Source organism: Lonchura striata, chromosome 1 (assembly GCF_046129695.1).
Source record: "Lonchura striata isolate bLonStr1 chromosome 1, bLonStr1.mat, whole genome shotgun sequence".
NCBI classification, from domain to species: domain Eukaryota; kingdom Metazoa; phylum Chordata; class Aves; order Passeriformes; family Estrildidae; genus Lonchura; species Lonchura striata.
In genome coordinates, this window is record NC_134603.1 from 147,791,149 (window position 1) to 147,812,530 (window position 21,382).

Sequence of the window (21,382 nt, forward strand, 5' to 3'; positions counted from 1 at the left end):
GCAGAATTGCCTCTCTATTGGCATAATTATGCAGTGATAGCTGAACATTTCCCAAGCATTGGTGGATCCATTTGCCTGCAGCCATTACAGAGTGGGGAAGAGTAAATGCCCCTACTTCACAGACAGATTAGACAGATTTTCTGAGGTTATGCAATAATTTTTTGGTAAAGCATAAACTAAAAGCTAAACCACAAATCCCAGAAAAGTATTTAATCTTTCAGATCTTTCTCGTCTTCATGGCTCTTATAGCAAAATGGAAATAATAAATCCTCCTTAAAAAAATCAACAAACACACATACACAAAAAGCCCAAACTAACCAATGAGAAACCCCACAAAATCCAGAACCAAACCAAAACAACCCAACAAACAAACCTCCATAGGCACTGGAGCAGAAATCATTTGACCATATAAAGATGTCTGTATTGGTGCACATCAGACTAAATTCATTCCATGATCAATGGAGGGAAAAAGAGAGTTTTCAAGTTGTGATTCATCTGTTTTAATTTAAATATATAAAATGAGATGCTGTAATTTCCATCCTCATGGCCATTCTGCAGGAATCTGGTGTAGATTTTTTTTCTGGAAGGACTGGTATGCACACATTTAAAGCTCAAATAGAATCATGGACACAAAGCCTAGTAAAATTGCAATCATATTGTGTGTGGCATAAATGCACAGTCTGGTGATCTAATGTGACTTGTGATTTATTTTTTTAACTAATAATTTAGCAAGGGAGCATTCTGGTGCTAGTATCATGCTCAAGTCTTAGATCCAACCAGTACTTTTACCTACAACCCATCAGTTTATACAGGTTATAATGACAGAGTTTCAACATCTAACATAGAAATCACCATTTCCCTTATCACACAGGTATCTCAAAAGGATTAATTATTTTTTCAATTATTAGAAGATATAAGTGCCATAGAAATGTTATTATAAATGATCTGTGTCAAGTCTGGAGTCTTATTTAAAAGGGCAGTTAATTAATTTCTAGTAATTCCCAGATGAAACATAGATTGATATTTTTAAAATCTCAAATACTGACTGGATAATAAGATTTATTTATTTTTCAGACCCTTCCCTTCAAAACCAACTATTTTTTCTTTCAAATGCCATGTGTTTGGAATTTGCTTCTGTAATTTGTCCTGTGAGTTTGCTGTTTGTCTTGCAAATATTTACTCCCTGTACTTCAGTACATTGAAATCAGTAAATAGAAGATGATGAAGCTGACACAAATTTTAAAATCCGTTTTTATTTTTCTGTTATACTTATCAATGAGAGGGTAGAGCTCACAGAAATTTAAACTTACTTTATCTACCTCTGTGTGAGTATGTTGGTGTAGACATTTCAGGACAGTGGATCAACAATTTCTTTATTTTTAGTGTGGAAAAATACCTTAGCTGACCTCTAGAAGTTATCCAGCAAGTGGAAGGTTATTTTCAATGGGGTTGTAAAGCAATGTTGTGGACATCAATCCTGCAGATCTCTATTCACTTGCATTTCTTAGGATAAAAGTATTTTCTATATTCATGTGTTGGAGTTATAAATATATTGAATTGATGTTAATGTGCTTAACTTTTGGCAGATGAAGATCATCATGTTTCTATGAAAATCATCTTTAGATAATGAGATAGCTCAATATACTAGCATATGCCTACAGAAAAGTGTTTAAACATCATTCACTGAAACTTTGAGTAACAGACTTATTGGCCTATGAGCAAAATGTTCTCAGGAAAGGGAAGCTGATACACCCTGGTGGAGCCGTCAGCACTGATCTCTGGGCTGCCCCATCACTGTGGACTGACTGTCACTCTTTGGTTCCCACTGTCAGGGAGCTCCTGAATGCAGAGGTAAAGATGCCTCAAGTCTTGTGTCCCCATGTCCAGGCAGTGGCCAAGTGGAGCAGGTATTGCCAGGAGGCACCACAGGACACAAAGTACATAAGAGAGAATGGTTAGAAATGGAGTTTGCTGAGAAGACAGGACAGACATGAGCCATGGTCAGACAGGTCTGTTGGTCAGCCTGCTTACATGCTGCCATTCCAGACTACTCCTTTTTCCTAAACATCCCATAGTGTGCCTCGGACAATGACAAGATGGCACCCAGAAGGAGTCCTGCATCTCTTAAGGAGTCCCACACCCCTGCAAATGTTAACTCTTTTCAGTCTGCAGGGTGGTGCAGAGAGCTTTTCCCATCAGCCCTCTGGTGGGTGGCACTCCTAGACGTGATGGCTGATGGCTCACTGTGGTGGCCCTGGATGGAGCCAGGGCAGGGGTCCCTTGCCATTGATCAGGTTACTGGGGGTCATCCACCCTTCATTTTTCCCAGGTGTTTTATCCTTTATGTGTGGAGACAAGCCATGTGTCCCAGTGTGTAAAACTGACCTTTGTTGTTTATATTGAGCCGATCATGAATGCTGAGGAAAGACCACCCAGAACTCCTTCCACACCAAAGGAAATGTTGCTTTGGCCCACAGAATGGAGATGTGTCAGAGGGAAAGAGAGAAAACAACAGGTAGTTATGAAAACTTAAGACAGTAAGTAACATCAACTGGCAATAAAAATTATCCATGAAGGAGAGTCTGTTGTAGATAGTTGAAGGGTAGTCAAGTGGATATGATCATTCCAAAGGAGATCAAGAATGGCTGGGAACATCTGAGACTTAAAAGAGATTTTGTTAAGTAGTAACTTACACAGAAAGAAGCCAGTGTATTGTCCTTTCTTTTCTTCTTTTTTTTTTTTTTTTTGCCTTTTCTTTTTTGAATTTTTTTTTTTTGTTTAAGAGTAGAAACCAAATCTCTGAAATCAATTACAGCAGTAGAGGTTATTGAGTAGAGATTATTGATTATTGAGAGTCGGAGCCTGGATGGTCCTGTTGCACTGTGGTTTCATAACAAAGATTAGGAAACAAAATTGTGAATAGCTTCAATCAAAGCAGACTCTAAAGGCTCCTTTTGTTTGATCAAGTTTTTGACACTCCAAACTACATAATATTAATTAACAATCTCTGCCACCTTCTCTGATGTAGTTCTTAAGTGGTTTCAAAGCTACTGTATTTTTCAGAAAGAAAATAAAAGATAGTTACAGAAAATTATCAATGAAATAGTAGGTCAAGTGAGATAACTGTAGTGTTGCCTCTTGCCTTAAATCTATGAATCTGTGGAAAGGCCATGGCCTGATGCTGTCCCATCACTGCAGGAAGCATTGATTTGGCCTCTTTTCCAGTTCCTGGATTCTGAATTAGTTTTACAAATTCTTGGGGTTTGTGCATGGTATAATATTATAGTTAGTGAAAAGGTCATTAGCAGCTGGTAGAAAAGGCCTTTGCTTCATTATTGCTCAAACAATTGAAAATGCTCATTGGCTGTAGTTATTCTTTTCAGAGAAAGCTACCACTGAATTTGGTGCAGAGCGTGTAAGGTCATGTCTACAGCATGCAGAGCTTGTGAAGGGTTTCCCCCTTTCAGCTTGAACCTGGCTGGATCCTGCTGAGATATCCTGACAGGACAGCACTGTGTGGCCACAGCAGCTCACCAGCTGAAGGAATTAAGGCTTTGTTGTCACAGGACTTGCTGCTTCAGCTGTGATGCTCTGGGGACAGAGCTGTGCTACTTGCTCAGCCCTACCCCTGGGACTTTCATGCTGTCATTCCCTCCTTGACACCCATTTGGCCCTCAGGTTTCATTTCTGGGTGGATTTCTATCAATTTAAAGGTAAATTGAGCAGTACAAGCTCCAAGGCTACCCTTTGATTCAGCAATCGGGCAGTGCCCTTGTGCTGGTGTTTATTTTGGGGGTTCACATGACTACAGGTATCTCCCATGTGGTGAGTTTGCATGAGGCAAGTCTGTGTGAGTCACAGAGCATCCAGACTGTGTCTGATACAAAAAACTAAACTTCTTTCACTCCACACAGTCAGTTAAGGTGTGAGGTAATTTCATTTCTAGTAGTCTTTGGAAAATGTTATTTTATCCCCCCATAAAGATGGGCCTTCCAGTGTTTGTTGTGGTACTATCTTCTAATTTCAGAGACCATAATGTCAATATGTCAAATAGGCACAGTAAATTAAGAGTTGTAGGTGGAATCATGCTTCAGCCAAATTTAAGTGGTAGCAAACATGGGTTAATGTCTGCAAATGCATCAAACACAAAAACATAAATTAAATTGAGGGCAGAAGATTCCTTCATTATAAGTTTCAAAAGGATTTTTGTTAGCTTTATGTGCCTTCCAGATTTAGCAAATGTATGTGCAAGAAAGGAAGTATTTTGTTATAAATTTGATTCCATTCTTTCTGCACATATGCAAAACATTCAAGTCAATCTACCCTTTAGTGGATAAATTGAAGAGCATTATGTTTTATGTATCTAATCCTGCACCACTCTTTTAATTTGTATTTTTTTTAATAAAATATGTTGTTCATAGACTTTTGCACAGTGTGTCTGCAGTGTAATTTAATGTGCCCTTCCATGAATTTTCATGCAGAAAATGTCATTTAGTTACATACCTAAACCATACAAGACATTGCCCTAACAATTCCATCTTCAGAAAGGTTAGTGTGTGTGGATTTTTGTAATGTGTGAATTATTGAGATAGCTTATTTGAAAGGTGATGAAGGAGAGGGAAATCCTGTGCAGATGGAGAAATAAGATTTTTTTTAAACTGAGGGGTTTATAAATTCAGAATACTTTTCAAAGGCTTTGTATCAGTGACATGAGATAATTGAACAGTATTTTACCTATTAAAAAATGAAATGTTCCTCACAGTAACCAGGGCTTGTATACCCTTCTCAGTATAAACCATCTATATGGCAACTAGTGTATTTTTTATTCTTGTACATTCCACTTAATGTTTGTTTGGGGTGGGGTTTTTTGTTCTATTACTGGCAGTACATCATGTGGAGTCCTGTGTAATCAATCCAGAAATGTATTTTCTTTCAAAAATTTCCAGCTCTGTGTTTCCCTCTGCTTCTCCATAATGTTAGAAGGCACCAGTATGGGAATTTATATTCTTTTCATTAACCATGGACTATGCTATTTAACTTTGACATTAATCAAACTAGCAGTGTCCATGTTCTGGAGTGGGTTTTGCAAAACCCACTTCCAATAAGATAATCACAGTGCTCTGCAATTGTTATTAATAACTCGAGATGTAAATTGTATCTGGATTCTAAATTACACATTACTGATATTTTTGTTCTATATTTTGCCATAAAAATTAGATGTTTTCCCCCATACCACTTAAGCAAACCCATAGTTTAGGATTGTATTTATCAGTGCTGCAATTTTACTTGGATTTCCTCTTGCATATCACATGTACTTCTGGTGTTGTGTTTGAGATGGGAGCAGCAAGGAAGGGGACTTTTTGCTCCTGCAGGTGGGAAATTGCCATACAGCTGTGAGACCCCTTTAATTAAAGTCAGAGTAAACTACATCAGAAGGGCTGTTATCAGTGAAGACAGCTGAGCTATCAGTGCTCTACTTTAATTAGAACTTCTAATATTTCATCCCTTACTGCCCAAAGTGTGACCTGTCAAGCTGCTGAGAGGCTGCTCCTTCCTGACAGAGGTGCAGCTCTGAGCCCAGGACTGACACACACCTTTATCCAGTTTGTGCATGATCACTTGGTGGGTTGGTGGTCTTTTCTTTGTTGATGTGCTCCTTGTCTGCAAGAGCAGTAAAACACTGATCTGTTAATGCTAAACAACGCTTGGACTTGTTAAATAACTCATCAGAAGCCAGCCCACATCTCCTAGCCCTAATCTTTCACAAGGTTTGTGAGTGTCCAGCAGTTTCTTCCCCTCTAACACTTACTAATAAAGCTTAGGAGAAAAGAGAGAGCTGTATATGGGGCATCAATCCAAATTGGGGTGCAGTTACTGAGTTGGATTGAGCAATTTCTTGTTTTTCCATGACTGAATGGGGAATGTCCTCTTCCCCCTGTTGCATTTCTCCCTTTCCCAGCTCCCTGTTCTTCCTTCCCTTCAGCCCAGGAGGTCCTCTGGAAGGCTGCAAGACAGAGAGAACAGGAGTGGGCAAGGCAGATGGCAGCTTATGTGAATTTTCAGTGAATTGCTCAGGGTGTCCTGGGCAGCTTTGTGTCATCCTCTGCAGCTCCTCCTCACTCTGGAGTGAGTTTCATTAGAGGTTTTTAATTACCCCAGGCAAAGACCCATTCAAAAAGGGAGATAAATGCATTTGACTGGAAGTTTTTCATATTTAGGCTTTGCTATTAAGCATGTAAACAGTGTTCAGCTTGCATTTTGACAACTGGCTCCCCCTTGGAGCTGATCAGAGCAATGCCTACCCTGCAGCTGGAGCACTGAACCAGAGCTGCACTGCTGCTGTTTGATACAGTTCCCAGGGGACACTGAAATATTTCATACATAAAGCTGCTTGATCTCTAGCTCTGATTTTTTGACACTGCTTCACTGCAGCCCAATTTCTTGGCTTTCACAAAGCACATTTCTATGTTAAAGACCAACTGCAGAAATCCAAAGCCTTGCATTGGTAGGTCACAAACCAAAGTGGCCAAAGTGCCTTTTGTCTCTGTAATAAAATTGCCTATACCATAATTCTGTTTAAATCATGATATGGAACCATGGGATGAACCTCTTCAATCATTTCTTAAGGGGAAGAAAACTCTCTTGGAAAGAAATAGGTATGAACATATATTAACATATAAAATCCACTGGCTGTCCGCAGAAGAAATAAAATTGTTCAGATGGAGAGCAAAATTATTGTCCAGAAATTAGGACCTAGATAAAATCTAAAACTAATTCTTCATCTCTGGAGGAGTTTATCAATCTTACTTATTTTGTTTTTGCAAAGTACATTAGCAAATACATAAATCATGATTTTTCTGTCTGAATCCTTCTAATTGCCTTCCTCTGGAGTGTATAGTGTCTTCATTCCCTCTGTATTTTGCAGCTCCCTCTGTCCTAAATCATTGTGTCATCAGTGCACAGGGACACCAGTGACTCACAATAATTTATAGCAGTGAGAGCTGACATAGTTCCTGTCCTAAGGTTGCCACATTGTGATGGAGTTTGACAGTTTAACCAAGAGAGCACAGCTGAGAAGCAGGACCCATCCTGGAGCAAACATACAGGAAGGGATGTAACCTCAGCAAGTGTCCTCAGGGAATCATAAACCAAGAATCTAATTAGAATTATTGTGGATATAAGTAAACCTCTTAGTTCAAAGTTGTATTTAGCAACAACTGAAGAAAAATGATTTTTGAAATTATTTAGGAGGATAGAACTCGTTTGCTAATAGATGAAAAGGCCTGCCTTCAGGTTGTGATCAGAGCAAAAAAGCCTCTAGGATTAAGTGATAATATCCATGAGAAGAGAAACTGAAAATAGAAAATTGTACTGCAAGCCCACCTTTCCACTTTTTATTCCACAGCACTTTTTCAGTAAAAATGTGATTTGAGCTTGATTGACATGTTTTTAACATTGTTGTTTAATTTGCTGTGGCGCTTTTCCTGAAAAGAATAATTTAATTAAAAAACAATTTAAATGTTTATCATTTTTTTCCCAGTGTCAAATGATATATTTATTAGTGATTTAATTTAGTGGAAAAATGTTTCATTTAAAATAGAACAAAGTACTTAATATATGCAATAAAATGGTTTACTTACTTGGTGTTCCTTTAAAAATGACGTTTTTAATTTGACATGCTAGTTTTTGGTAAGTAATTGGAAAAAGTTATTTTTACAGGTTAAGTAAAAAGGGAAAAGGGAAAGTAGATTTATTAAATTTTCTTTCTCTGTCTGAATGGAAATAGTTCACACATAGGTAACACTGAGTTATGTTATTCTGTCTCTAATCTCTTGCTTTTTAACAATTTGATAAACTGTATGTTTGCACATTGAACAGTAGTGCCTCTTTGAAGCACACTTTACAGTCTGTGGTTTGCAGCTTACATTTGCATGGCAAGTTCCAGTTATTGTTTTCCTGGCTGGTAAAGCACGAAGGCTTCTGCCTCCAATCCCTGCACGATAATTACAAAGCAATTCTGACCCTTTCCTTTTGTCCACCTTCTGCTCTCTCTAGAGCTACATCTACAATGACCCTCTGAGGTACTACACGAGGCAGAACCCCAAGGAGCCATCACCAGCTTTGGCCCACGCATCAAAATCCCAGCAGGAATTCCCTGAGAGTGCCCGTGGCCGGAGCCTCCGCCAGCGGCAGCCGGAGAAGGGAAGGGAGCAGCAGAGCCTGATGGCCGCGCTGCACTCCTACATCACCCAGAACCTGTCTGCACAGAGCAGTGGGAACAGCCCTCACAGCAGGACTAAAGGCTCCCAGGTCTATCCTGAGAGATTGTACTCTACACAGGTCAGTCCTTCCGATGGAACTTTTGCCAAAGGCAAAGCGGAAGATTTCCCAATGCGGAAGCTGTTCCCGCAGAGGCCAACCCCAGAGATGCTGAGTCACAAATCTGCTCCCCAGCAAGACCCTCTGAGCATTGTGGATGGTAAAGTTGATATTTACTTATTGTTGCTTACCTGAAGTTTCCCTCTTGTTTACTGAACATTTTTGAGAAAAAGAAAATAAAATTAGACATTTGCTATATCTCCTAGTATTGGCATATTTATATCTGCCACAACGCAGTAATAATTTTCACCATTCCAGCTACTCTTTCCCTGCAAACATCTACCCACATTGTTCAGCCCACCTTCCATATGTGTGCAGAAATATATGGCACTTAGTAAGACATAGCGTTTATGTAATTTATTATATTTTCAAAGCATTTTACAAACAACGCATAATTACGGGTATATCTTCGCTATCAAAATCTGGTTTTATGCATTCATCCCACACTATATATATAGATAATACAGAAATGCTTGGTTTTGTTCCACATCTCTTTAACTATAAATTAAAGGACCATGGGTAAAGTTCAAAGTTAAGCACAGAAATTAACAGTGAGATGAATTCTGGTGCAGGACACAGAGAAGGGACGAGTCTGTCAGTTCCATGGATAGGTGAACAAGAAAGTGGGGTTGCATCTAGTTTTGTCTGGACATTCTGTAACAAAGAACCCAATTCCTGGGCTTTCATCTTTTATTTGATAATGCTGATTAACAATGATTGGATCGCAGTTTATTCGGTATGTGATAGTTCAAAAAATATTTAAATTAAAATGGAAAGTAACATCCCCATGCTGTGCTGCACTTAAAGCACTGCTTTATAAGATGAGTCTTGGGGATCATGTAGACTTTACAATTCATTTTGTTGTTTCTTTAAACTAATCTATCAATGTTATTACAGTGGCTCAGAATGCCTGAAAAATGAAAGACTTGATCCCCAGCCATTGTCAAGCACTTGTATCTGTTACACTGAAGTCACCAATACCCCAATGGGTTTTGGTGATATGTAAGAGGGTTCCTTTGAATCCCTCTTTATCATCCATAAAGTGTAGTGTTCTTTGATTTGTTTTGGGTGGTTTTTTAAAATATCCTCCAAAACCAGAACACACACAAACACACAGAAATGTCAGAGTTTCAGCAGAGGAAAGATAAAGCTTGCAGTTTAAAGGATGCTCAGAAGTGAAAGCATTCTTGGTATGGTGCCCAGAGATAATAGGTTTCAAGGAATGAACTATAATGTAACATCAAATCCAGGTGGCACTGTAAGTCTCTTGCACAGGTTAGACAATTTTGTTCCTAGACTCAAAACAAACTAGGCACATGCTGGTTTCATTATCCTCCAGCTGTTCCACTTCACCTTTCCTGGTAGGAGCCAACTGGGAAAAAAATGCTTAACACTTACAGAGAATAACATGTTTCACAATTCATTGGGTTGTACTACTTTGACTTCTCATACATAATATGCCCTATAGGAACTTCTGCCATTGCATTTGCTATTAAATTTTGCATAGACAAGGTATTATGAATTATTTGAGTAGGAAATACTGTGGTTTCCTTTTTATTTTTGAGCCCCTTAATAATCTCACAAGAAAGTGGTGAGGACAGACCCTGGCATATTAATTGCTTAAAATGCTGTCCAAATGTCCATTGGAATGAAAGTGGTTTAGATTCAGGTTTCCCAGAATGACCACACAACCTCTTTCTGCTGTTAACCTTTCTCCAATTTCTCTTGTGTTTATGGATTATTGTAGGCTTGTGGTTTGTTTTTCTCTTGCACTCTGTGAACTACAGAACTGTTAAAATCTGGATGGATGGGGTGCTAAATTCTCTGATCCATCTGACAGAGGATTAGACAAAGGCACTGGGCTGGGACAACAATCCAGAAGGTACTGAGCAGATTAGTACTGAGAATTGCTGCAAAAGAGTGGCAGGTAAATTCTCTAACAAGGCACCCTGAGGGAGAAATACAAAAGAAGGAAATGTGGAGTTATTTTTCTATCAGATTTAGAAGTTGTTACCACTAGGAGTAGCATGATGTGCGTGGGTACTGCCTTTGTAGTCACTGTGGAACGCTGGAATTGTTAATCTCTCCTCTGCACCAGCCGTATTTAGCATTTGGCTCAGTTTTGTGTGGTTTGTTCTAGTCTACTGATTTTTTATGTGTTAAATATTACAGAATGCGTCTCTCTGTTCCTTTGAAAAGGTCACAGAATTAGTAATTCAGATGTCTTTAAAAAATAGCAAACTTCCATGTTTATGGAACAAAAATACTTTTTTTTTTTTTTTACATCCTCTCTCTGACAAAGCTGGGATCACCATTCCGTATGGTGCTCAGCTGCTGAGGCAGCTAACATGTGGTCAGAAGGGTGATGGGATTGAAGAACACAGACCACACTGTGGAATTTCTAACAAAGTCACTGCTCCCATACCATGTGGTTGTCAGACAAGCTGGCTTTGAATCTTGTGCCAGCAGAATATGAGGCATCATTTATATGCTATACAATAAAAAGCTGTTTTCCCTGTATAAGGTGCTATTGTTCCTACTAGGGCATTCTGGTGGAGCTTATATGAAAAATTACATCTTCTAGGACATGCATGCTTTTACTGCCATTATGGTTCCAGGGTAACTATAAAAGGAAGTTTGAATTCATCAGCTGGAAAGCTGGAGCTAAGGGAGAAATCTGGTTTGCAGTTTGCAAGCCCTGTGAAACATGACTGAGCATTGCTGAGTCTACTTAGAAGGGAGTCAGTGGGAGACTATAAAAGCTGTGCACAGGTAAATGCATGTTCAAATACATGTGCTGCTTAAGTGCTGTGCCATTGCAGTATCCATCTGGTTTTTGGTCTTTCTCCAACAATATTTTCTGATTTTAATAAATACATCATATTACCCAAAGGTGCTTGCAAACAGATGCAATGATATTTATCTGTTTATCAGTGTTATCCAGTAATTTACAAATTATTGCAAACATGGACAAGTGCCATAACAAGAAGTGTAAATATCCATATTTACCATGGGCAAGGATTAGTATCATATCAGTAGGCACATGAAGTTAGCAAGACTCTTTATGAAGACCTGCATTTCACCAGGATGTTACAGACACTTTGGTGACTGACCCTCCTGGGGTACTAAAAACATGATGGTCCTCATACTTACTGGCTTTGGTTATTACCTTTGGTCCTTGGGATTTTAAGTCACATTGTAGTTGTTCAGTAAAAGTAGATATAATGCCAAAGTTTTACTCATATCAATGCAGCATTTAGGAATCTGTTTGATGAACTGTGCCCAGGTGGCAATAACCAGGGCAAGAATGTCAGTATTATATAATATGATATATGACATAATATATATTATAATATATAATATTATATACTATTATATTATAATTATATAATTATATATTATTATCTCATATATAATATAGATATTTTATATTGTTATAATATAAGGATGGTTTATAATATATTATATATTATAACATATATATTTAATATATAATGTTATATTATAATATTGAGGTTTTAGTGAGCCAGAAGAACCTCCAATGAGCCTGTCAGTATTACCTGGAACAGGGTCTGAGGCAATTTTTTTTTTTTTTTTTTGTGTTATTCCTTGCCCTGCTCCCCCATTACCATTTGTTTGAGATTAAGACTGCTTTTTTGTTGACAATGGGTATTAAAGATTAATCTGAAGACAGAATGGAGAGATAAGACTGGGCTAAGAATATAAGTAAAGAGAAGAAGTTAGTTTGGAAAAAATGGAATGGAAATGACAAGGCTACATTTGCCTGCATGTTGTTGAGTAGCAGAGTAGCTCAGTGGTTGGTCTTGACAGCTAGCTGTGAATCAAATGAAATAAACAAAAACCTAGTTGTGTTACATTAATATAACTAATTTAATTATATATGTTCTGAAATATAATTCTCTTTTATCATTTGTCTTCAAATGATGTTTTATTTGTAAAGTTTTAGTTTTGATTTGGATCTGACATATATTCTGTCTTTTCATTGCTGACTTTATTAGCTCTGCTTCAATAATTTAGGCTTTTCTGTCAAGATATTGTCCAATAGTTCTAAAAAAGATAAGATCAGAAATGATACCTAAGCAGACACAAGGCTCCTGTGGTAATGCAACAGTACAATTTTCTTCCTACAGCTTAGTTTTCTGCATTGTTGCTTTGTGTAACACTCCACCTTTCTGCCAGGTAGCTCTTGTGCTTCTTGAAAAAGTGTCTTGAACTCAGGTTGATCAAGTCTATTAAAAATTTTTGTTGCAATTTAATTTGCTCCTGTAAATTGCCTTTCTAAACTAAAGTATTGGTCACAATGTGTTTACTGTATTATTAAATTAGTGACAGGGGATGGGTACAATAAAATGAAAGGAAATTTTTCAGTTTTTTCTCTGAAGTGTTGCTAAGCTTCCATCAAACTTCAGTGTTAATTTTGCTGCTGCCACATATCTTGGCCCAGAGAGTTTGGCACAGATTGAGTTTACATCTTTGATTCAATTTCTGAACACTTGCTTTCCTGTACAAAGCTCTCTGCTATTCCAGTATGGTACCAAAATCTTTGTCAGCTGTCAATTTGAAGTAACATCACACATATAACCTATCTTTTTTATTGATAATCACAATTAAGTGTGCCTATAACTATGCTTTTTAAAGGAAATTTTAAAAGTTCACATTTTACAAGATTAGATTGTATTTTATATTACTGAATTTTATAATCAAAGAAGTAGAATTTTGTAATAACATCATGGTGGATTATTGGAAAGATATTTCCTTTTTTACCTGGAAAGTACATAAAAGAAACACCTTCCCCATATGTCAACACACTCTCAGACTCACAGTAAATCTATTATTTAAGCTGTTTAAGCTCTTTTGCCTTTTATGGACTAATTAGTTAAGGAAAAATGGCATTATTTTTTTTGGTGAATTTTGGGTCAGGTCAGGGGAAATTAGTCTTTGCTTTGAGATGGAATTAGGAATCTGATGGTGAGATGCTGAAGGGTCCAAAAAATGACAGATGTGTCTAAGGACTTGGCCTTTTATTCCCAGTGAAAAACAGTTCTTGATGCTTGTCACCCTGCAAAATCACAGATGTTCCACTGCCTCTTCCCTGAAGTCTGTTAACTACTTCAACTTCTTTTCTAGTCTCTATGTACTTCTTCCTCCTTTGTTGTGAGTAAAAAGAAAAATCCTTATTTTTAGCCCTTCTTATGACATTTGTTTTTCCCTGTTTCGCTACTTTTAAATTCACTTTTATGTGAGCCTGAAAGCTGACAGCACGATCCCAAAGTCTTGCTCACAGATGATGATGTCCAACCACTGGGCCTAATATAGATAGTGTTAATATTGAGAAAAAAGGTTGGATGGCACCTTCAGAGTGCTTCTATGTAAACTCATACGTTCAACAGAGAATTAAAAGCAGCCCTTAATTTCCTCTTCCTACACAATACTATGTGAAAGAGTTTTCTTGCTTGCATGTATATGCATAAATATGTTAAATTTCTTCTCAAAATGAATAATCAGAACAGAGGCATGGTTGGAAATGGTTTTGGTGTGCTACAGTAAGCACATTTATTGTTCCACACTCCATGGGGCGTTAGGCTGAGTTTTGCAGATCTCTACAGACTGATAGTGGAGATGCAATTGCAGTCAGAAAAGTGCCTCCCCTGGGGAGATGTTATGCTTCATCTTCTGACTCATCTTTAATATCCATTGTCCTTCAATTTCCTTATCTTCAAAACTTTTATCACATCAAAGTTGTTTTGCTGTTTGGTTTTGTTGTTTTTTCTCAATGTGACTGGTAAAACATTCATAGCTGGCAAACCAAAACAAGTTCTATATATCTCTCTATATCATCTATATTTATATCTATCTATATATGTAAATTTATATTTGAAAAAAATATATATGTTCCAAGAGAGATTAATACTATTTAGATATTTTGTCCATTACATATCCATGTATATAATGGACATATATTTATATCCCCTTCTAATTGATGAGGAGCTTTTTGATTAAAAGACAAAATATCTGACTCATTTTTTTTCCCAGAACTCTGTATAACTACTTATCTTGTGAAAGCAAATCACCAAAGAAAACTGATCTCTAGGAAACAATAATGTTGTTTGTACTGTTTTGCAGCTCAAAAAAAAAAAAAAAAAAGAAATTAGGCTACTTTAACACTTGCTTTCAGTATTTTGAGTCAATTTAGGCTAGGAAAGAATGTTCTTCATGTAAAGAAAAAGTGATCATTTCATGCCCTCTCTCTAGGAGTACTTGCTGGGCTATAACAGCATACATCTCCCTTTCCTGGCACAGATTCACCTCATCGTAAACTTTAACATCCAGTAGGAATATTGTGTTTTCTGTAAGGAATGCAACATGAATTGAGTTCACCTTCCTTTAAAAAACAGATACTCTCCATGAAGAGAAAGCTATCAAAACTTTTTAGGAAAAATATAAGCACATGTGTTTCATGTATGCAGCTAAATGTGCTTATGTTGTTTTCTGATCCAGAGACACTGATTAAAAATGTATTGAAGGACCTAGAGAAACACCAAGTGAATGTGGAGAATCTCAGCTCAACAGAACTGGATGAAATTGCTGATACCATTGCCACTGCAATCCAAAGTGTTGACATTCAGGAAGAAACAGAAAAAAGTGCTGGAAAAACTAAAGAAGACAAAACAGAAGCACAAATGAAGAAAGGAGATTCTCAAGGAAGGGGAGAGCTTCAGACTGGATTAATGGAAAACAGTGTTAATATACCAGGTATTTATTTTAGAAGTACAGCAAAAGACAGCTACCCTGATTTTCCTCTATTGCTTCACCTTAGTGCTAGACTTCTAAAAATCAGTTTTAAAGAAGTGTGAGGGAAAGTTTCTGTATTTCCCGCATGGCTGTGGAATTTTAGATTGTTTTTTTTTTTCTTTTTACAGGAGGTTCTTCATTTACCAAAAAAATCTGTTTATGAACACTTGGTCTTCAAGCTTCACAAACAAGATAAATCTACACACTCAATTATATTGAAATAAGAATTGCTTTTGGTCTAATTTCCACTTTGCTGTGTGGTATAATTTCCTATTCTTGAAAATGAGATGTTTAAGCAAAATGATAATGGAAATTATTATATTACAAGATGTATTTCAAAATATGCAGAGAAAAAGGATATGTTTTACAGATAGTCATTTTTTAACATGCCACAGCTACTTGCAGAAAAAATCTGTGACAAGTTACAGGTAGAAACCCACTCATTCCCTTTCTTTCGTAGGGAATAAGAAGAGTTATTATGGTTATTTGTTTCTGTCAGCACACATATTTTCCTGGTGATGCAGATTCAGAAGCCACAGTAATTACAATTAATGAGTGAATACCACAGTGGAGCATAAGTTACTGCTCATCCTTTTTCTATTTTAGGAATGCTGTAATATCTAGTATGTCAGAAAAGTGTACTGTAGGTCATAAAAAATGATTTTAACTGTTTTCATGGTGGTATACTGAAATCCTTACTAGCTAGGGATATTCTGGTTATTCTGATTTGTTGTAGATTAAAAGGAGCCAACTTGAGGATTTATCTTGAGTCATGCTGGGAAAGATGAATGACATTCAGTTCATAAAGCAAAAAGCCAGTATTATTGACTGAGGTTAAGGAACTGACTGAATATTATCACTGTAGTTAAACTGTAACATGATTTTGGTGAATGATATATTTTGAAATACTTCATTTTCTTCCATCAAAATAGATATAAGGGAAGTACATGTTTCCTTTTCCTTTACCATAAATGTCCATCCAGCAAGCTAGAGCCATTTTATTCTGTTTTGGTTTTTTTTTCCTCAGATATTGGTAAACTCATATGATGATTTGACACTTAATTAGCAAAATAACACTATTACATTGGCTCTTGAAGTATTCTGTCTATTGATCTCACATTAATTTGATATCAAAGTGGGGTTAGAATAACAATAACAAATTATACAGTGCTCCTTACTCTGCTTTTTCAGCTTTGATGTCTCAATGTTTAAATCACATAAAAAAAAAAACATTGCTAAAAAGCACCCTATGAGAAGTCTTTGTTTTGTATATGATGTTTGCCCTTCATAACTATATTTGTGCTTTTTATATCCTACAGATAATGGAGTGCACGAAGCCAGTGTGAGAAATGATAAAGAGGTAGAGTACCAGTATTTTAACAAAAAAAAGTGTTCCATCTCAGAATATCTGTACGCAGTGAGAGACAAACTCACACTTCTGAAATATAAGACTTGTTCTAAGTTTTGTGTGGCTATGATTCAATAACACACATGTTGTTTTAATGCACTGAAATATTAAATGAGCATTTATTTAAACCTTAACCAAAATGGGTTTTGATGTTCAAAAATCAAAATCAAGTCCTTTTTCCCCCCTTTCTCTAATTTTTAAATAGACAGAATTTATAACAGATTCACAAAGTTCAGGCTTTTCCTCAAATCAGTAGATTTGCTTCTTTTCCCCTTTGGCTTTTAGTCCTGGGGAACATCAGCTCTAGGGAACAAAAGCTCTAGGCATTACATCTTGCACCCTAGCTAGTAACACCAAAATTAGCATTTTAATCCAAATTACTTTTACAATATTCCTCCTGAGCTTTGAGTTTTATCCTATGGACTGCTGTCCAATATTTAGCCATTTTTGAGGTATATTCATCTTTCTTTTTCTCCATTTCATGGAGCAAAAAAATTTCAAAGAAATATTTTTAAAAAATGTGTTAAACTTCTCCTACTAGGTACTCTATGAAAAGCTAATACTGCAAGACTCGTAAGTGGGCAAATCCTCTTGTGTTCACAGTAAAATCTCTTTGGTCCTTCCATCAAACAAGGGAAGCACACACAGAGTGGCAGGAGCTTTAAACACCCACATGAAAATCATCAAGGAATGAAGTGCTGTAGTCACAACAGACTTACTGTGGATCTCATATATAAATTTTTTAGTGACAGTTTGAGAAGGGAATGTTTGAATAGAATTTCATGTGACACAGAGCACAAAGTGCCCATTAGCCATCATTTCCTCCCAAATGCTTGGCTGCAATAAAGTTATGTAATGAAGCTAACTAATGAATTTTTCGAGGCACCTGTTTTGACTCTGGTTCATTTGCTTATTGTTGATTTATTAGACAGATTTTGGTTTTCTGTGATCATATGTTGAGATTGTTGGATCATCCACACACAGTTTGTCACCATTTCTAGAGATGAAGAAGGGAAACAGAATTGGTCAGATAATATCTGTTCCTTTTCTGGTGTTATAACTTGTGAGACCCAAGAGGTATGAAAGTTTTCAGGCCCAACCCAGGAATATTGATGGACATTTCTATTTTTTGTCCTTTTCATTAACTTATGTGATAACAAAGTTTAATTTCTGTCAGTACTTAAACACAAAGACACATGGAAACTACTAAAAAAACTATAGTGGCATAATTTAATGCTCTTTTATTATTACTGAATAAACAGCATGTTCTTAACATAGTCTAGCAGCTTATAGAAATTAAGAAAATGACCATGCAACAGTTGTATGAGTAGATTCTACCATACCAATAAGAGTTTGAAAAAATTGTATCCAGGTTTGGTGAGTATAACCTTCCTGTGTTTAGTTTTAAAAATAATGTTATTCTTTTAATACAGGAGAACACTGCAAAACTAATTAGATTTTTGAATGAGAACGCATTAGCTGAAAATATTCATAAAGACCTTATTGCTGAAGAACCTACAAAGACAGAAACTAAGAAATCTAAAGAAACTGACCCTTCTTCCTCAGAAGAAACAAATGCTGGTGTGGAAAATGTAAAAAGTGAGACTTTCTCAAGGGAGCTGACAACTGCAAAGAACAGTGAATCTGACTCCGAAGACCCCAGCCAGACCAGCTACTGGATTAAGAATGCTTTAATGCAGGAAGGAAACTCCTATGAAAAGCCTCAGAAAAACACAGGACAAGGCTTACAACTTGAAGTGAAATCTTCTCAGGAGGAAGAATATGGCTATATTGTGACAGTGAAAGAGTAAGTACAGCAGCCAATTTGAATGGCATTTTTAACGGGGGAAAAGACAAAGTTATTGCACCTAGTGAAATATGAATGCACAAGAGGAAAATGCCACAGCCTGATTTTTAATACATCTGAAACTGTTTGGAACCTGTTCAGTACTTTGATGAAAATACAAGCAAACAGTTCCATTTTCTTACAGTTGCCTTTCCTCCCTTGCAGAAGACATTAAATTTGTAGGTCTTTTGCTTAGACCTCTCTCTATCTTCTCATGTTCTAGTGACCTTCCAATATGTCACTAAGTGTGCTTATGGTTAGTATGGGAGCTTTAAATATTTGACTTGAAAGTAGTCTAAATATCAATGCCTGAGTCATTCTTTCAGAAAACGACACACAATAATACAGCACAGTATTTTCTCTGTGGTTTTGTTTTGATCTGAAAATAACACATATAGAAATCCAAACATCACATATGCAGCTAGTTTCGAAAGAAAGGCCTAATGCTTTCAAGTCATGCCACTAATGAATTTGACATTTAATACTATACTTTCAAAAAGGCAACTTTAGCCCCCCTAATGATGCACAGTTCATTACAGGATTTGGGATTTTAGAACCATGTAGGCAATTTCATATCCTTTTCCCCTCTGTAAAACAGTGTTATGTTTGATTAGCAATCCTGACTCCTCTTCTGTGAGAAATTGGGAATTTCTAGGATGAGCTTACAAATCACTGTCCAGCATCATAGAAAAACTGAAGCAGAAATTTCTTTAGCATGTACTGGTTCTTTTGACTGTCTTAAACTTATTAACGGGATTGAAGGCAATAGAACTGTAGAGGATTATTGGTTTTACTATACTGTGTTGTATTGAAATGCATGTGGCTGCACATTAGAAACAGACCAGAAACTGGTGGAATACCCTTTAACTGCACCTCTTCATTCCTGTCTAGGAATGTTATGTAATGCGGTAGAAGACAGTTTTTCCCCAGCTCAGCACTACTTCCCTTTTCCCCCAGCTCTTTTAACTCATATCAGTCTGTAAGACTCCTTTATTCCAAAGAGTATCATAATGACACCATCTCATTTGGCTATCCAGACTTATTTGGCTCATAAATGCAGTAAAGTTTAGAACTGCCAGAGCTCTGTGAAATGGGAGACGTTCTGAATTTCAGTGTTCACAACCTGGAGATTCTTCACTGTATCATCTTACCTGGTTTTCTTCCTAGCTAGTCTCCCACTGATGACTTTTCTCTGAATTATGTCTGTTATTTTTCAATGAAACTTGTTGAAGAAGGTATTTTGTCCAAAGATTCTTGGTTCTAGAGGAGTCCATATACACAAAGATAGGTTAGCTTTACCATTTTTAATGGTTTTTAGTGGTTGGTGGCCGGACTCAGAGAGTGGTGGGGAGTGGAGTTACATCCATGGTTGTAACTCTGGGTAGACAGCAATGTGTTCCACAGGGCTCAGTACTGAAGGCAGTTCTGTTTAATATCTTTGTTGATGATCTGGATGAAGGGATCAAGTGCAGAAACAAATTTAGGAGGGAGTGTTGATCTTCTGGAGGGCAGGAAGGCTCTGCAGAGGGAAAAGCCCAGTTTGCACCAAATGCATGTTAGGAAAAACTAGAAAGGTTAGAAAGGTTTGTCAAGCTTTGAAACAGTCACCATGGCTGGAGGTGTCTAAAAGGCATGTAGATGTGAAACTTAGGGACATTATTTAGTGTTGGACTTGGCAGGGCTGGGTTAACAGTTGGACTCGATGATCTTAGAAGTCTTTTCCAACCTAAATAGTTCTATGATCCTATGATTCTGCTCAGTGCTATAGCTGACATTTGTGGGGAGATCCATTTCCTATTAGCTTCTGAGGTTTTTCAAGCACAATCCAAGGAGGTGTTAGCACTGCTGCACTGAACTCCATGAAATGCTTGGAAGATGACAGCATTTAATTGTGCCACAAACCAAATATAAGCATTTCCATCTAATACTTGAAGTAAAGATTTGTGATACTTTAAAGATTTGTCAAAATGGCAGTCTGTCAATGGCAAGAACAGTGGGTCACTCCTGCTGTGTTTGTCAAGTGAAGTGACCTTTCAGATGGTTGCAGCACTGCAATCCATACCAATCCATATTATCCATCAGTGCTAAGCTTTGGAATGAATTGACACTTTCAGTGTAGAAAATTGTCCAGCAAATCCTCCACTGTGCTGCTTCAGTATTTCATTATTCTGAGAAACCAATCAAATTGGTGATTTACTTTGTTTACTCTCTTCTCTTTCAAAAAATTGGTATTCTACTGCTGGAGTATTTATGTAAGATTTTTTTCTTTCTCAGTGTAATTTGAAGCTTTGAAGTGTTTTATTAATTTAAACTCTAAAATTCTGAAGTAATCTTATTTTTTAAAATTAATCTACGAGATGTTATTTTCATTTGTGTTCTACTTTTGCCATAATTATAAAGTACCTCTGTTATAGTTGGGATACATCAGTGTGTGCTCTCTAGTCAGAGAAGTCTTGCCTTTGGACTCTTTCTATTTTCTGAAATTCTGGTGCTTCACATTTGGGAAATGTTTTTTTCTTTGAAGAATGCCAGTTCTCCCATTTGTTTGGCAGTATTTGCTCTAAAATGAGGGCCTGGATCCCACAATCAAAACATTTGCACAGTGTTTAGTCTCCTGAGTGTCTCATGAGGAAACCCAAAGCCTGAGTTTCCAGAAAATGTAGTTCTTACCACCTCCAGTAAATTTAAATGGAAGGTGCTGCATGCTCAGCAGTTTAAATAGCCAAGCTGGCATGCAATTTGTCAAATACGAGATTGAGTAGCTAGACTTAAATGCACTAAGAAAAATCCTAGTTTGAAAGTTCATCTCTTTCTGCTGCTAATCACAGAGTCTTTCAAGCTTCAAAATCAAGTCATGCTTGTCTGAAACCATGCTTGGACACCTAATGCCGAGCATCCTGTCCTGTTTTGTGATTTTATCAGAGGGCTTGTGCTTG

General features: G+C 37.0%; 1 protein-coding gene across 1 annotated transcript in view; it reads left to right on the forward strand.

Annotated features, from left to right (window-relative positions):
* The window catches only part of PTPRN2 (protein tyrosine phosphatase receptor type N2), a 636,037-nt gene that overhangs the window by 234,452 nt on the left and 380,203 nt on the right, over nucleotides 1–21,382 (forward strand). The window contains exons 6-9 of the mRNA XM_077789214.1: nucleotides 8,056–8,479; nucleotides 14,899–15,153; nucleotides 16,512–16,552; nucleotides 18,034–18,407. Coding sequence (XP_077645340.1) covers nucleotides 8,056–8,479; nucleotides 14,899–15,153; nucleotides 16,512–16,552; nucleotides 18,034–18,407 — 1,094 coding nt within the window. The remainder of the gene's footprint in view (nucleotides 1–8,055; nucleotides 8,480–14,898; nucleotides 15,154–16,511; nucleotides 16,553–18,033; nucleotides 18,408–21,382) is intronic.